Raw genomic sequence first — 18,316 nt, 5'->3', positions numbered from 1 at the left:
TATGGGTCAAGGATCAGGATCAGGATCAGGATCAGTAAGGTTCATGATCAGGATCAGTCTGGATCAGGGTCAGATCCGTCTGGATCAGGTTCAGCTTCAGGTAGGATCAGCATGATCAGGTTCAGAATCAGGATCAGTCAGGAACAGGATGAGGTTCAGACTCGGTGTCTTTTTGATCCTGAATTGTTGCCACGGTGACCCTGGCATGTTTAGTGGTTTTCGTGAAGATGTAAACCTCTAGCCCTGGTGGTGTGGCTGCACAGTGCAGACTGCTCATATGGACGTGATGTATTCAGGTGTTCTCTGTAACATTTAATCTGCACTGCTCTGTAAAGGTTAATTTGATGCTGCGCTTTTAATTTGAAACTCAGCTGATGTATGAGGTGGTGCTTTCCTCATCAGTGGCTGCTCTGAAATTATGTAAATGTGGTATCGTTCTGGAAACAGCTGAAAGCAGCAGCTGGAGGTGAGGAGGCACTGAAGATTAATAATCAATGGTATTGATTTCCAGGTTCACTCACAAATAGTTCAACTGTCATTTAAGTCGTTAGGTAGGCCTACGTTTTATTCATTTCACTTTTTAAAGCAGAAATAAGCGATCCGGTCGTTTTCGCTAACTTCCTGTCAGCCGATGGAGTTAGCAGTCCCCGCCCTCGTCATGGATCTATTGGTCCTCGTCCCTACGTCACCACATTCACGCGCATCCCTTGGCTGCACACACAGAGAGGACCGCCCCTTTATGCCGTTCTCCCTCCTCATTGGATAAAGGTTGTAGGATACAAGCAGAGCGCTATCGCTCTGGATACAAGGAAAGTTTTCTCCTCGGCTAGTCGGCTTACAGCAGAGCAGATGACTGACAGACTCCTGTTTCGGACCAAACACTCTATAAAAAGTGATTGCTGTCAGAAGATAAGACTTACATTAACACAAACATTCCGCTTACTTCTGCTTTAAAGAAATGAAAACAAGCTGTCAATCATTGTCCCGTTCAGCCAATGGGAGGCCTGTCCACGTGTGGTCCCTGCTTCTGATTGGCTGGATCCCGATTGGCCCTGAGTGAGTGGGACAGAGAGAGAGGTAGAGAGAGGCAGGTGCAGCGCAGAGAGAGAGGTGGAGAGACCTTCAGTCAGAGCAGGAGTGGGAGAGGGAGAGAGAGAGAAGAGCTTTCTCAGTCAGAGTGGCGGGAACAGAGAGACGCACGCGGGAAACCACAGAAAAATACAAAAGTAAAATTGACTTATTCTTCTACTTTTCTCTTTGGCGTCATGGCGGGATCCTCCAACACCCCCCTGTCCCGCACCTCCAGCCCTCCCACCGACCCCTTCTTCCACTCAGACCCGCCGTACAGCGCCTCCATCCCGGCCAGCTGCAGCGGCAAAGTCCCGCTCGGTGTGACTGTGAATGGGGCGGGGGGCGGCGGCGGGGGCGGCGCGGCTCCACACACCGACTGTCGGATGGTGGAGGTGCACGGGGTGAAGGTGGCATCGTTCACGGTGCACGGCGAGGAGCTGATCTGCCTGCCGCAGGTGTTCGAGCTGTTCCTGAAGCACCTGGTGGGCGGGCTGCACACCGTCTACACCAAGCTGAAGCGGCTGGACGTCAGCCCGGTGGTCTGCACCGTGGAGCAGGTCCGCGTCCTGCGGGGGCTCGGCGCCATCCAGCCAGGGGTCAACCGCTGCAAGCTCATCACCAGGGCCGACTTCGAGACGCTGTACCGGGACTGCACTAACGCCAGGTGAGGCGGGACACTAGGTCCAGGTCCAGGACCAGGACCAGGACCAGGTCCAACTCTGATCTTTAACACTAAAAACGGAAAAAGTAGAGTAGTTATTGATTTTTTACAATTTATTGACGCCTTCAGGTGCTTGTTGATCTTTTAATTTTAATACTCAGTTATTTCAGCTGGTCTCGAGTCTCAGCTACAGAGCGGGATGGGTAACTCATCAGTTCATATTAGACATTTGATGATCAAAATGTTTGTTATAAGACTAAAATCAGCTCCAGGCACAAAGTAATTCAAAGACATTTCCTAATTTAAATTTAAAAACAAAATCTAGGTAAGGTAAATTAAAACATCAGAGAGCTGCTGTGTATGCATATTCTCTATAAATAGAGAAATAGCCTGGGCTTTAAATGATAGAATGAATGAAAAAAAAAATAGACTGAGCCAGAAGAAGATAAAGTTGTTTCATTCAAACAGAATGTGTGTAAAGATGGTGTGAACAGTTAAGCCTGTTTTCAGCTGATTGTCATTAACACAGAGATCAATAAAAACTGTAATAGTGACTGATGGTTCAGAGTGTCTGATTATTGATCCTGATAGCAGCTGATTATCAGTTCACATCCATATATCCAGTGTCTGCTCTGTCTGTCCCTGCAGCTGACAGAGCAGGGGAGGGGTGCACCTGGGACAGGTCCAGTCTATCACAGGAGACAAAGAATATAGAGACAAAGAACACACACACACACACACACACACACACACACACACACACACACACACATTCATGGGAAAGTTAAGCTGGAGAACCCAGAGAGAACACACAAACCGGTCCACACCTGTTCCATCATCTGTGAATGAACCTGCACAAATATATGAAAACTCTGAAAAGCTCCAGGAGCCGATGTAGCCGACCAGTAAACTCCGACAGAGTCACTGAGACAGCGCTGAAGTCAGCCAGTTTGATTCCCAGGTTCTGAAAGAGGGAAGGTTAAGGTTTTGTTTTTGCAGCTCTTTTTGTTAAAATTGTGTGTTTAACATTCAAAGTCAATCCAACAGTTTTTCAGAGAAGATAAATGAGTTGTGAAACCTTTAAAAAGGGGCATTACACCACATGCATCTGGACCACATCAGACCAGGTCCTCATCAAAACCACAAGTGGTTTAGGGGTCAGACATAGTCAGTTATCATTCATCAGGTGACTGCAGCTCCTTCTGTAGGTTAGTCATTTTACTGCTACAATTTTAGCACTTTTTATTTGGTGCTGTTTATTCATTTTTCAATGCACCATGTTTCCTGCACTCTCTGGCACTGTGTATCATATGGATGTGCATACAGTATCTATTGTATGTGATTGTGTGTGTGTAATCACATGTTCTGTGCTGCAGCATGGGCCAATGGCCCAGAACACATTTCTCACATTGGGTGAGAATGAACCAGAGCTCATGTAGATGGAACTGGATCAGCATCAGATCTAGGGCGGTCCCATACGATTATTTTTCTCCCGATTAATCTATCGACTATTTTTTTGATTAGTTCATTAGTCTAACGATTATTTTTTGGCTGATGATTAGTCATTTACAAAAAAAACACTTCTGAACACTTGGTGTGCATTCCTCTTCATAATCTTTTTTTTTCTGGAGAGGAAAAACTGTGCCACATCAGTTTGCTTTAACCTGGAAAATAGACAGATAAAGCAGAGTGCACACTGAAATATTAGAGAGATTTTGAATAGGCATATTTATTTAGTATAGTCATGGAGCAGACCAGATTGGACCGGCTGAGTTTCACTTTTACTGCGCACTGCTGTCATGCATGCGCCCTTCTCTCTGTGTGTGTGTGTGTGTGAACGCCAAAGAGCGCTATGTGGAGATGAATGAATGGAATGATATTGCCGCTTCAGGTGCTTTTTCATCGGCGTGGTGCTGCTGTGGTAGGCTACGCCATTTCTGTTGTTCTGCTGCACGTGTTCACAACCCGACGGTGTGTCGACGTATTTACGTCATCCATGTAATCCATTAGGTTGATTAATCAGGACAGGCCTAATCAGATCAATCAGCCAATACGAGTAAACCAATCCAAATAAACAGAGCATCATCATCATCATTATCATCATCATTCAATTCAATTTATTTGAGGCGGGACAGTGCAAGTTCATGAACGAAACATAAAATCGTAAACAAGCCGGATTGTAGCCACAGGCTAATTTCCATCCGTTGTCCCCTACATAGATGTTCCCTGGTACAAATACAATAAATAAAAACAAAAGCATGTTATAAAATAGCAGCATTCAGTTTACAGTACAATAGATAATAATAATAATACAGATTTGGTACCGCAGTGCGACAGTAGTACAAAAGTGCAACCGTGTCATGAGATAAAGTGCTTACAATCATCAAAGTGCTTAGAGGTCCTCATCATCATCATCATCATCATCATCATGTCAGACTATGAGTAGAATTTGTTGGTTCCAAAAGCTCAGACTGGAAGCAAAAAACATTAGGGATGTGCCAAAAAATCGATTCTAATAAGAATCACAATTCTCATTTAATAGGATTCAGAATCGAAAATGTCCCAAAATCGATTTAAAAAAATAAAACAATGAAACAAATCTGCTGGCTGTCGGCCTCAATTTCCTTAGATGTTTGATGAGACTCAGCATGTATTTTTTTTAAATAAAGAGGCACTTTTAATTTTGTATAATAATATGTGATATTGCTTTTTTTATGCAACAGTTTCAACAATTCCATCTAAGCATGGATAAATGTTTAAAAGTCAATAAATGTGAAAAAGACACTTTAGTCATTCTGTCTTGCAAAGCAGACTGGAGTAGATCAAGAGGATCCTTTGCACACCGACAGACTGAAGCAGAAATCATTAGGAATCAAATCGTTTAGATTTTGAATTGAATCGTAGCCCCAAAAATCAGAATCGAATCGTGAGATAGTAAAAGATTCCCATCCCTAAAAAACATCTCAACATTTTTATTGTGTGTGTGTGTTCACAGTACACCATATGGACAAACATATTGCCAACAGCAAAGCCTGAGGAGCTGAGGAGCCCCACACACCCACCCACACACACACACATTTGTGCTGCAGTGAGTGTAAACTGCTGCCACTCCTCACATCTCCTGTGTTGAATGAGAACTGATCACTGATCAGGAGATCAATCATTGTTTTTACTGATCCACTTTCATTTTTCATCCAGGTTAGACACCGGTGTGAGACACATACCCATAATAATCTACACACACCTGACAAAAAAACTCTGTGTGCGTATGCTTAATCACATTTTGGTAGATTACTGCTGAATCTGGATCAGACTGTTTTTCTTCTGATCAAATTATGCAAATGAGCCTCAACTAATTATGGATTTAAGATAAAGTGTGTGTGTGTGTGACAAGTGTTAAATTAATAATGACAGTGAAGAAATCACAGTTTAAATGTGGCGCAGGCTGTTTGTGTTAATCAGCTTTACTCTGATTCCTGTTAAAATGATCTGTGTGTGTGTGTGTACTGTATTCTGATGTTAAAGTCAAAACTGAGACTATGAGACTCTTACAGTAGACAATAGGTCATCATTTGTGTGTGTGTGTGTGTGTGTGTGTGTGTGTGTGTGTGTGTGTGTGTGTGTGTGTGTGTGTGCACTGGATAAAAGTCATTTTGTCTAAATTTAATTAAGTATGGAAAGACACAGACGGACACACACACACACACACACACAGTTAACTGAGGAATTTAATTTACTGTGTGTAGGCGGGTTGTCTCGTACCTGTCAGTCAAACGCTGACCTGTGTGTACCCCCAACACTGTCAATGTGTGTGTGAAGAACAAAAAAGCTGCTGAAGCAGCAGGTTTTCACAGGGGCAGTAACCACGGCAACTGGCCATGTGGGCAGTGCTGTGGACATGTTTGGAATCTGGTTCCTTTCCACTCAACACATGGACGTCTCCTGGCTCAGGTGCCCCCCCCCACCACCACTGGAACATGACTCTTAGTCTTAAAGGGACATTGTGTAACTTCTCCTGTTATCTATTCACGAAAATCGATGATTTGGTTCAAAAGTCTGTTTTTCATTAATCAGTAATCCCCCCCATCACCAAACTGAAGTGTTCCTTTCAGCTCTGAATTAGCCGTTCATATCATTCATATCTACATGGAGCGGGTAAGCTCGGTGCTGGCTGCCATGTGGTGTCGCCATGTTTTTACGACCAGTGGCAGCGTGACGGTAGGAAACCACGGAAACTCAGCGGAGACACCGGAGCTGTCGGCTCAGGTCGAGGTGGCGTCTGTGAAAAGTCACCGTGGTAACGCAGTGAGGAGGAATGGAGCGTTACACTGATGCTGCATTCACCTGCAGTCGGGCAGACGGCCGTCGGTAACAAACCAGATGTCATTTTAGTCATAGAAGTCGAGAGAAAGCCGGTAAAACGTGGGTCAGGTAAACAATACGACATCGCCATGACAACATATTGTCAAGTGTATTGTTTTTCCTCGTGCTGACGGACCACTTGTTTACATAGAGGCTTGTTTATGCCGTTACGTGCAGCGGCTGTCGTCTGCCGTCTGCCCAATTTCACGTGAATGCAGCATGAAAAATAGGATTGAGTTGCTGGCGATATACAACCGCAACGCTAGATGGGAATAATTCCTACACAATGTACCTTTAAAGATCTGTACATAACAGATACTTTTGCCTCATTTGACCAGCTCAGAGCTACATGATTGACCAAAATCACATTTTTTTCAGATTTCTTCAGGTTGGGGATTGAATCGGATCATATCCTGTAATCCCTGAACAACAGCTCCATCTAACAGAGGCATAATATCTGCTGTATGAAACTCTCGTCTTTACAGATGGCATCTCTTGATGCATTGAGAGAAGCATGGCAGGCTGATCTGAATTTACACATTACAGATACTGAATGGTCAGACATATTTTCAAGAATACACTCATCAATTTGTGCCAGACATAGTCTACTTCGTAGCACACAGACTACACTTGTCCAAAGCCAGAATCACAAAGATGTATCCAGCAATTTTTCACCTGCAACCTTAGCTCATACATTCTGGTTTTGTCTCAGACTCAGGTTACTGGTCATCTATATTCAATGCCCTATCCAAGATACATAAAGGAGAATTCTGTCCATTTTCTAAATAATTCTCTACAGCTCTAGGTCCCTGAGTGCGACCAAAGGAAAAGACCAGAGAAAAATCTGTGCAGCCCAGACTGCTCCTGCTAGCTGCGCTACACTGTTAAACAGTGAAGTAATGGGGGCAGTTCTTCCAACAGTGACTTTGGCCTCTATATTATGCTCAAAATATCACTACAGATGCTTTACAACATCCACCAGTTCCTTACCACACAACGCTGACTGTGCAAAAACTCCATTAGTATGAGAGTGCAGTGTTAACTGTGTGTTTTTGTCATGTAGCTCTGTTCATGCTGGCTTCCTTGGTAGACCTTACTAGTCGACTGTCGAGCGCATGTCCAGTCTGCATCGGTGCAGAAAGTGGAAGAAGGAGAATATGTCTGGATCTGATGTTGAAGAGATGGAGGAACATTCTGAACTTGATGGTCGTGCGTGTTTATTAGAACCAGTCGACAAGTAGGGTCTACTCAGGAAGCTAGAGTAAACAGAGGTATGTGATAAAAACACACAGTTAACACAGCTCTCTCATATTAACAGAGTTTTTGCACAGTCAGCGTTGTGTGGTAAGGAACTGGTGGATGTTGTAAAGCATGTGTAGTGATATTTTGAGCATAATAGAGGCCAAAGTCACCGTTTTAAAGTTCTGCCCCTATTACTTTACTGTTTAAAGCAGAAGTAAGCGATCCGGTCGTTTTGGCTAACTTCTTGTCAGCGGATGGAGTTAGCAGTCCCCGCCCTCGTCATGGATCTATTGGTCCTTGTCCCTACGTCACCATATTCACGCGCATGAGCATCCTTTGGGTGCACACACAGCCCTTCATGCCGTTCTCTCTCCTCATTGGATAAAGGTTATAGGATACAAGGAAGTATACAAGAAGTTTTCTCCTCGGCTTACAGCAGAGCAGAGTGACTGACAGACCCGTGTTTCGGACCAAACACTCTATGTAAGTGATTGCCGTCGGAAGACATAACTATTTAAGACTTATATTAACACAAACATTCCGCTTACTTCTGCTTTAACTGCAGTGTAGCGCAGCTAGCAGGAGGAGAGCTAGGTCCCGGCTGCACTGATTTTTCTCAGGTCTTTTCTTGTGGTAGCACTCAGGGACCTAAAGCTGTAGAGCGTAGAGAAAGGTTTGTTCTTGTATTTCTATGCTGTTACATTTTCAATTGTGAAAACCAATAAATAAAGTGGGAAAAAAACATGGCTGTCTTCTCTCTCCCTGTCTTAGCTCTCGACCAGGTCGACCTCCCAAGAGGACCTTGGGCGTGGCCACCATGACTGACGGCTCCAGGCTCCTCCCACATGGTCTGCTAAGCCCCACCCTGCTGTCACGAACCGGTGAGTATGACAGATGACCCCTGTAGGTCTCATCTCACTGAAGATCATCATGTGGCTCATTTTGACTCCAGATTGAGGTCACTGTGAGCTCACAGCCTCACTGAAGACCAGCCATGTTACTGTTTATTGTTTGTTTCTTTTGATTCTTCCTGGGGTCCACATGAAATCAAACAGAGACAATTACAACATTACAGCATTTTCACAAAAGAATTACATGAAGTTAATCAACATAAATGTATTAACATGATTATAGAGAATTCAACGTAATTGACCCTTTGTTGGCCTTCTGATTGGTCTGCTGATCCACCAATCAGAGCGCTTCTCCCCATGTCATGTGTTGCACAGCATTCTAGGGTTGGACAACCCTGGGATGAAACCCTATGAAACGAGATAGGTAGACAGCAAGTTTTTAGGCAAAAACTATTTCTGGAAACGATGCCGTGTTTACAGAGATTTTTTTCAAAACGATTAAGAAAAAGATCGGATTCAGTGAAGCCGCGTATTCGTGTGGACGGGGCCTGAGTCTGGGACACTTTGTGAAACCCACCTGAGGAGGAGGAGGAGGAGGAGGAGGAGGAGGAGGAAGGGGGGGCTTGTTACAGGATCAAACAAAGCCTGTAACTTTGAAGCTCCAGACTAAGGACGGTGACGTCTCGTTACCGAGCAACGTGTCCAAGTGAAACCAAGAATTTCCTGTTAGTTGGAGAAAGTGTTGTGGAGGAGCCATGTGACGGTGATGATGGTGATGAAGAATCACCATCACTGTACAGTCCCTATGTGTGTGTGTGTGTGTGTGTGTGATTAAAGCTATAATTAGCAGGTTTAATTTGCAGATGTCAAAATGACTGACAGATTAGAGTCTTAGCGAAGTGTGTGTGTGTGTGTGTGTGTGTGTGAGATGCTGTAGGCGACACATGCAAAGAATTTTCTCTCCTCCTCAAAGAGCCACGAGGAAAAACAGCTTAATCTGACACTGTGACATCACAGCAGAACCTGCCCTCTGATTGGACGTCCAGCACTGTTACCGTAGGGACTGATGCAGGACCAGCAGGACCAGGTCTGTGTTGGCTCAGGAGCCACATACCCACCTCTGACCTCTGTCACCTGGCTGACAGATCTGACAGCTTAATGAACACACACACACACACACACACACACACACACACACACACACACACACACACACACACACACACACACACAGATTTTTAATAAAATACTCAAAGGGACACATTTCTTGACTGAGGTCAGAGACCGATCAAAGGAACAAGAAAATTATTAACTCTGCACACACACACACACACACACACACACACACACACACACACACACACACACACTTAATTAAAATGCTGTAAAGGTTGAGTCCAGACTGTTCTGGGGTCAGGTAACCACCTATATAACCAGAGTTCTGTGATACAACAGGACCTCCTCCACCAGGCCGCGGGTTTGAACCTGTTTGTTCTGAACTGGTCCTGGACCAGGAGGAGTCCAGCTTAGTGAGGACACCTGAAAGTAGTCAGAAGGACCAGGATTGTGTGGGGTCTGGTCTGAACCGGTTCTTTAGAAATCACATCAGCAGGTCAGTCATCTGCTACTCGGTTATGAATTATTACCCGGTTAATCTAGGATTAAAAAAATGGCATGTTAGAGCGCAGTCTACCCACACGGAAAGAACCTATAGGTTTTAATATAGGTTTGAATATATGTGACATACATAAAATTGTCCGTTTTCATATATACGCGTATATGCTGATATATACTGTATGGTGCATATATGAAAAGGGCCAATTTTATGTATGTCACATATATTCAAACCTATATTAAAACCTATAGGTTCTTTCCGTGTGGGTAGCGCCGGATCAGACTACATCATCATGCCATGGTTCGGCTTTTTCGTAATCTTAAACAATTTCGGATCAAGCAACATGGATTTTTGCTGTGTAAAAGCATTTTTGGATCGAGTCTCGAACTTTCAAACCCTTTACAAGAATCTGTGGTGGTTCCCTTGTGGTAAGCCGTCGGGAGGGAGACGACAGGTGTCATCAAGTCTGTTAGAAAATATGCTTTCAGCCTCAAATGTTCTGAAACCTTCCCAGTTATGTCCTGAGACGATGTGAGGCAGAGAGGAGCATAGGTACAGTACCAAAATGTACTCTGGATTAATAAATAAGCACTGCTAATGAAAAAAAAAGAAAAAGTTTTGCACATATGACCCATATGTGCATCTTAAACTCCAGTCTCTACTTTTATTATCCACCTGATATTTTGTCTGACGACGCTGTGTGTCAGTAATGCGGACTGTCTGACGGACAGAGTGCATTTATAAAATAAAGGTTAAATAATAATAATAAAATAAAAATGTATCATTCTATTTTTATTACAGTAATCGGTTACCCGGGGAAAACCAGGTTAGGTTACTCGGTTATTCGAAGCGCCCATCCCTAGTGAGTGGGTGGTCTCATCAGTGTGGTTGGGTGGAAGCTACAGACGGACGACCGACAACGTGAAGAACATTTGTCTGGAAGTGGAGGGAAACAAAAACCTTCACGCTCCGACAGGAAACAGCTGTTACCGATGACCACACCAAGAGAGAGAATCCATCAAAGTGACATGTTATTTAGTGTGGCTCTTCTTCTGGGGTTTCACTGACAGCTTCCTGTTGGAGAAATTAAAGTATGTTTTGTTTTTAAGTTGAGAAGAAGAGAAGTGGTCTGGCTTTCATCTACCGTTTCTAAGCTTCACTAACCTGGTCTAGTCCTTAGGGGTGGGAGAAAAAATCGATTCACATAAATATCGCAATATCTTTTTTGATGATTTTTTAATTGATTTTTTTTCCCCAAAATCGATATTTTTTTTTTGAAATTTTTTTATTATTATTATTTTTTTTTATATTGTGCAATGAGCATTTGTTCGCCTTTTTTTACATACAGAGAGTCCAGGTTTAATGACCAAGGGTTTAAGTTAACTTTATAATGGAGTATGTTAAAGCAGAAGTAAGTGATATATTTGTGTTAATATAAGTCTTAAATAGTTATATCTTCCGACAGCAATCACTTACATAGAGTGTTTGGTCTGAAACACGGGTCTGTCAGTCCCTCTGCTCTGCTCTGAGCCGAGGAGAAAACATTTCTCGTATCCTACAGTTTTTATCCAATGAGGAGAGAGAACGGCATGCAGGGCTGTGTGTGCAGCCAAGGGACGCCGTGAATGTGGCGACGTAGGGACGAGGACTGTTATGGTGCGTTCAAGGAAACTCGTATTTTTCCGACCGTGAAGTCGTACCAGTTCGATCTGGTACGAGTTCACCGGTCGGAAGTTACGAGTGGCCGTTATAGTGACTTTCACCGGTAAAACAGGTCGGAAAAACACGAGTGGGTTGCCTGAAACGCTACAAAGTCGTAAGTTGTGACTTGAAGCTGTAATTTACGATTTCAAAAGCCTGCCTGGAACGCAGCATTAGCGAAAACGACCGGACCACTTACTTCTGCTTTAATTTATAGGCTCCTACAGTATTTGTGTGCAGATAAATGTTAAAAATGCAGACTAAAAATCGAGAAGAATCGCAATTTAAATCCAATCGTCATCCAAAAAATCGTTGAAGAATTGAATCGGGAGAAAAGCGTATCGTCCCAGCCCTACTAGTCTTACACCTTCAGATCTGCTCTGGTCTGAACCAGTGTGGACTGGTCTGGTCTTTATCTACCTGGTCTGGATCCTGTTTGTAGATCTATCTCCTTACATTAAGTGTTCCCGTTTCAGTGGACTGAATCTGCTGCAGGGAAACACTGAACACAGACAGAAACTTTGTTTTTGTTCACCAGGAGGTGTTAAATGAGCTGGGGAGGGGGGGTGGGGGTCCCTTGGTAATTCTAATTGAATTAATTAGAGGAGGAGATTAATTGGGCCACGTGGCTGCAGGGAGAGAGAGAGGCGGTCAGTCACTGGAGACTCTCCAGCTACCAGACTTATTAATTATTGATCAATCACAGCTGAAAACACCTGGAGCCTGGAGCCTCGTCCTGGTCTGAGTCCCAGTCTTGGTCTGAGACCTGGTCCCAGTTTGAGTCCTGGTCCTGTACTGACCTCTGGTCTCTCAGGTCTGACGGCGGCGGCGATGGCTGAAGCTATGAAGCTGCAGAAGATGAGGATGATGATGGGTTTCCATGGGAACAGCAATCACCAGCAATACAGCAACGGAGCCGAGTCTGAGAAGGACACAGGTACAGCTGAGATGTGACATCATCATTAGACAGGTGGCCTTGTATCCTTTTTGTTTCCTTGTCTCCTCCCCTCTAGGAGGCAGTGAAGGATGCTGGGAGAAGGACCAGCGTCTCCTCCCCCCTCCCTCCTCTGTTGTAGCGACTCCTGCTGGCTCCGCCTCCCTCCACCTCAGCACCCTGCAGCAACACGGCTCCCTATTGGCCAACCGTGAGTCACAGCTCTGCTCTGATTGGAGGTCTGGTGGTTGTTAGTTATTTAGCATCGTAGTACGTCAGTAGTTCACATCCCCCTTGTCTGTCCTCAGGTCTCTCTGACATTCCTTTTATGGTCATGCCACACGCCCTACTTCCTGTGGGCCTGCCCCCTTCCAGTGTCGCCATGGCAATGAACCAGATGAGTCAGCTGAGTAGCTTGGCAAACATGGCTGCTGTGCAGGCGCAGACAGAAGAGGGCAAGGTGACGGCTAACACTGCCAGAGCTAACCCGCCTGCTGATAGCTGCTTTCATGTGATGCTAACAGTAGTGATGCTAACTGTGTTCAGGAGTCTCCTCTTGGAAGCCCCTCCCCCAGCCCCTCCCCCATTGATGATGAGCTCCACCCGCACGAACCAACAAGCCAATCCCCTTCAAGAGCATCTTCATCACTGTCACCATCACCTCCTCCTGAACACATACCAGAGCTGGGTCAGTGTGCGCAAACACACACACACACACACACACACACACACACACACACACACACGTGTTGATAGTGATGTCTCTTATAGGGATAGTTCAACATTTTGGCAAATTGGCTCATTGCCATAATCCTACCTAACTACCTAACCTACCAGTAGGTTTGTTACCTTTAATTGTCGGTGCAAGCTATTTTTAGAACGGCGGAGCAGAGCTGTGAGCTGCTCAGAGCTACGCTACGGAGGCTAATGGGATTTCTTGGTTTCCCTCATCAAACTCATCAAATACACAATCCAACAACTCCAAAACGCTCTGGTGGACAAGTTGTGACCTGCACATTCACCACATTATGAGGAAATAATGGAACGTTAACAGACAGAGTTGTTGTAGAGGTAAATTCATGCAAAACCGCTGATACGGTTTTTCAGCAAGCAGTCTCTGTATTTACGAAAACAACTCCGTCTGGTAACTTTCCATTATTATCTCATAGCGTGGTGAATGTGCAGGTCACAACTTGTCCACCAGAGCGTTTGAGTTGTTGGATTGTGTATTTGATGAGTTTGATGAGGGAAACCAAGAAATCCCATTAGCCTCCGTAGCGTAGCTCTGAGCAGCTCACCACTCTGCTCCGCCGTTCTAAACATAGTTTGCACCGACAATAAAAGGTAACGAACTTACTACTAAAACTACAGGGATTATGGCAATGGGCCAATTTGCCAAAATGTTGAACTATCCCTTTAAGATGAAGGTGTGCTGTTATCTTCTCCATTGCATAAACCTTCGTCCTTACGTTGTTCTTACCTGCAGATGACATGTTGCCCCTCCCCCTCCTCAAACCCACCAAACCTACTTATGAGAAGCTCTCCTCTCAGTCGCTGTCCATCAGCCACACAAACCCCGCCTTCGGCCCGTTTCTATTGGCAGAGGGTCTGTCCTCCATGGAGACGCTGCTCACCAACATACAGGTGAGAGCGGGCAGGGCCGTGTGTGTGGAGGGGGGGGTCTGTGGTGCAGGTGACGGAGCATGTCTGTGGTTCTGTCTGTGGTTCTCAGGGTCTCCTGAAGGTGGCGGTGGAGAGCGCTCGGTCTCAGGACAAACACAACCAGCAAGAGAGGAAGGAGTTAAAACTGGAGCTGGAGAGAGAGAGGGACGCACGACACACACTACAGAGGCAACTGAGCTCTGAGCTACAGACCAGAGGTGAGACAGTACACTGTGAAACTACAGACAGGCTACACTAGAGAACTACAGACAGGTACACTGTAGAACTACAGACAGGCTACACTAGAAAACTACAGACAGGTTACACTGTAGAACTACTAGGTTACACTGTAGAACTACAGACAGGCTACACTAGAAAACTACATACAGGTTACACTGTAGAACTACAGACAGGCTACACTAGAAAACTACATACAGGTTACACTGTAAAACTACAGACAAGTTATACTGTAAAACTACAGACAGGTTATACTGTAAAACTACAGACAGGCTGCACTAGAAAACTACATACAGGTTACACTAGAACTACAGACAGGTTATACTGTAAAACTACAGACAGGTCCATTGATAAAATACAGACAGGCTACACTAGATTCTAGTGTAGATTCTTGTGTAGCCTGTAGCTGTTTGTAGTTTTCTAGTCATTAGAAAACTACAAACAGGTCCACTGTAGAACTACAGACAGGCTACATTGTAAAACTACAGACTGGTTCTACTGTAGAACTACAGACAGGTCTACTGATAAATGACAGACAGGCTACACTAGAAAACTATGTAGGACTACAGACCGGTTACACTGTAAAACTACAGACAGGTTATACTATAGAACTACAGACCGGTTACATGGTAAAACTACAGACAAGTCCACTGATAAACTACAGACAGGTCCACTATAAAACTACATACAGGTTACACTGTAGAACTACAGACCAGTTACACTGATAAACTACAGACAGGCTACACTATAAAACTACATACAGGTCACACTGTAAAACTACAGACAAGTTATTCTGTAGAACTACAGACTGGTTACACTGTAAACTATGAACAGGTCCACTGATAAACTACAGACTGGTTGTATACAACATCTGTCCCGTCTGTATGTCCTGGGTGATGTCCCCTCCTCTGTCTCTCACCCTGAGGTCTCTCATGGTTTTCCATGGAGTTTTTCCTCAGTGGATGTGAGGGTCCAAGGTCAGAGGATGTTGTTATGATGCAGTGTAAAGACCTTTGAGACAAACTGTTTGTAAAAATGGGCTATATAAATAAAATCGCCTTGCCTTACACTGTAGAGCTACAGTCTGGTTACACTGTGAAACTACAGACAGACTGTCTGTGTTTCTCCACAGCGTCGATCCAAAGGAGGCTGAAGAAGGAGAAGAAGGCGAAGAGGAAGCTGCAGGAGGCTCTGGACTTTGAGTCAAGGAGGAGGGAGCAGGTGGAGAGAACACTCAAACTGTCAGATCCCCTCACAGGTGAACGCAGCATCAGTACTGATCAGCTGATTATCTGTGATTGATCAGTAATAGAAATGATCGATGAGTGGTGATTGATCATTCATGTCCATTGTGATGTATGTTGTTGTTTCAGATGCTGTGACTTCTGAGAATGAGCTGGAAAACAAACAGGAAAACTCTGCTGCTCACGGTAAATATACTGAAAAACACAACATGTAAGGTACTATTCACTGCAGCGCACATGAGAGAGAGAGACTCAACTGTGAAATTGAATCAGGGAAACAGTCAGTGTGTGTGTGTGTGTGTGTTAGACGATAATAAGATTCATTTATCAAAGACACTGATGTGTTGTCCACTGGCATGCTCAGTCTTTTACTCTGAAAAGCACACACACAGGAAGTGGGGGAGCTGTCTGCACATCACATGACTACATGAATAAACTCACTGTGTTTGTTTCTGCAGAGAACAGAGTGTTCACCAAACCTCCACTCCTCTTCTGAGACCTGATGGAGGGATGAAGAAGTGATGGAGGAGATGGTGGAGTTTCCCTCATTAAAGACAAGAGCCTTCTGAAAAAACAGATGAGTCAAAACAAGAGAAACTAAGGACTCAAAGTCCCATCAACCACCTCTCTGCCTGCTTCCTGTTTTAACTAAAGAAGTCTCCTGTACCACTACTTTCTGCTGCAGGGGGCGGAGCCAAATCTGAACCTTTATAAACATGTATAAAATGTTTCTTTCCTGCTGTAAAACTGTACTGTTTAGACTGATAAGATGTAGGACTGCAGCAGTACTACAGTAATACTGCAGTAGTACTACAGTTGTACTACAATTGTATATTTTATGTGTGATTTTGTACAGCACTTTGGTCCACTGGGTTTTTAAAGTGCTTTATAAATAAAGTTGGTATGGTACGGTAATGCTGCAGCAATCTCAGTGATGATGTCATCATGTACTGTGATGTAACTGGCATCACAGTTGGATGTCACAGGTCAGGTTGACTCAACAGTGTTTAATTCACATCGTTCTTAATGAATGAGGACGGAGACAAACATGGAGTCTTCCTGTGTGGCAGCTGATTGGCTGGTGGTCGTTGTCCTACTGTACAGTCTCATTAACATTTACATGGTTTGTTTTTAGATGTAACCACTGAACACACCACTCATTAACACATGTGGTTCTGGGGGTGTCTGCTTCTGTACCTGTGAAACACTGGAACTAACTCCACCACTGTAAAAAGCTGTGTGTTGTATCATGACATTAACCTGCTGTGTTTTAGCCCAGTTCTACACACACACACACACACACACACACACACACACACACACACACACTGTTCCCATGGCAACACAGCAAAAAAAAACAGGGCATTGAACTGAAACATGGTCAAATGTATTACAATTCACAGTGCTGCCATTAAACCACAGAAGAAATAAGATGATTATTAAAGGGATATTTCAACATTCTGGCAAACTGGCCCATTGACATAATCCCTATAGTCACAGCAGTAGGTCATTACCTTTAATTGTCAGTGCAAGCTGTTTTTCGATCGGCAGGGCCGAGATATGAGCTGCTCAGCTAACGCTACAAAGTCATATGGTATTTCCAGCTTTCCCTCATCAAACTCATTAAATACACAATCCAACAACTCCAAGACGCTCTGGTGGACAAGTTGTGACCTGCACATTCACCACACTGAGATAATAACAGAACGTTACGAGACAGAGTTGTTTTAGAGGTAAATGCGTAACTGGAACTACATTCCAGACACGGCTGCTGGGCGGAGTGATTTCAAAAGCAAGTAGTTCTGAGTATTTGCTTCATGTGTCGTAATGTTACATAATTTATACGTTACTATTTCATAGCATGGTGAATGTGCAGGTCACAACTTGTCCACCGGAGTGTTTTGGAGTTGTTGGATTGTGTATTTGATGGGTTTGATGAGGGAAACCTGAAAATAGCATGAGCCTCTGTTGTGTTAACTGAGCAGCTCGCGTCGCTGCCCCGCCGATCTAAAAACAGCTTGCATTGACAATTAAAGGTATTGAACCTACTGCTATGACTATAGGGATTATGGCAATGGGCCAATTTGCCAAAAGCACAGAGAGCATTGCATCAGACTTCACAGGTGAACATACAAAGCCCCATCTCAACTCAGGACTACACAGGAAGTACAGTCTACAATTTACAGTGCACTGCCAGATCAAGGTCAGTGACACACACAGCAGAGGGAGGAGGACAAGTCACATGACACAGGGAAGTAGAGTACCCAGAGTACCACCGTGGTGTAGTGAATACACACAATGTACTTCAGTTAATTGTGCGTTTCTGTTTTAAATGTGGAGCAGATCATCACTGCAGCTGTTGATCTTTGATTGTCAGCAGCCAATGATCAAACTGAATAAACAGGTTGTAAATGAACTTCAGATTAAAGACAAACAAAGACTGGTCTTTGATGTTTGGGAGGAGGGACATTCTACTTCCTGTCAGAGTGCCTGGTGGGCGGAGCTCCGAGGCCTTGTTAACATCTTGTTAGCATCTTCACATACAGTCAGTTCCATATTCATCAGTGCAGCTGTCTGTCAACACACACACACAAACACAGGATCATTAACAAACACTCGTTAGTGTTGTTGGTTAATCACTCGGTGTAGTGTTGAACATTTTTACATCAAAACAACAACAAACACTCAGTTTGATCTTAACAAGCTTAATGATCCTGTAACCCCGGCACACAACAT

The 18,316-nt window shown here is 44.2% G+C and overlaps 2 protein-coding genes across 2 annotated transcripts in view; both read left to right on the top strand.

Annotated features, from left to right (window-relative positions):
* Positions 1-18,316, top strand: part of rps14 (ribosomal protein S14) — a 155,363-nt gene that overhangs the window by 20,978 nt on the left and 116,069 nt on the right. The window lies entirely within an intron of this gene.
* On the top strand, positions 1,251-16,400 carry LOC146975158 (dachshund homolog 2-like). Its single transcript, XM_085796951.1, has 11 exons — positions 1,251-1,735; positions 8,108-8,217; positions 12,318-12,440; positions 12,517-12,648; positions 12,746-12,897; positions 12,984-13,125; positions 13,924-14,081; positions 14,170-14,317; positions 15,469-15,594; positions 15,710-15,766; positions 16,039-16,400. Exons 1-11 carry the CDS (start codon positions 1,266-1,268, stop codon positions 16,074-16,076), a joined length of 1,656 nt encoding a protein of 551 aa, XP_085653077.1. The 5' UTR covers positions 1,251-1,265; the 3' UTR covers positions 16,077-16,400.

The sequence above is a fragment of the Trachurus japonicus genome, chromosome 14, assembly GCF_045865225.1.
Source record: "Trachurus japonicus isolate A0001 chromosome 14, Traja_1.0".
Lineage (NCBI taxonomy): Eukaryota > Metazoa > Chordata > Actinopteri > Carangiformes > Carangidae > Trachurus > Trachurus japonicus.
The sequence above is the reverse complement of the archived record's forward strand: the minus strand, read 5'-3'. Positions and strand labels throughout refer to the sequence as shown.

Bases quoted from the DNA above. Each gene is read 5' to 3' on its own strand.
- LOC146975158 (XM_085796951.1), top strand. From the start codon at position 1,266: ATGGCGGGATCCTCCAACACCCCCCTGTCCCGCACCTCCAGCCCTCCC. The intron at 12,649-12,745 runs GTGAGTCACAGC...GTCTGTCCTCAG, and splicing joins CGGCTCCCTATTGGCCAACC to GTCTCTCTGACATTCCTTTT. The intron at 12,898-12,983 runs GTGACGGCTAAC...AACTGTGTTCAG, and splicing joins CGCAGACAGAAGAGGGCAAG to GAGTCTCCTCTTGGAAGCCC.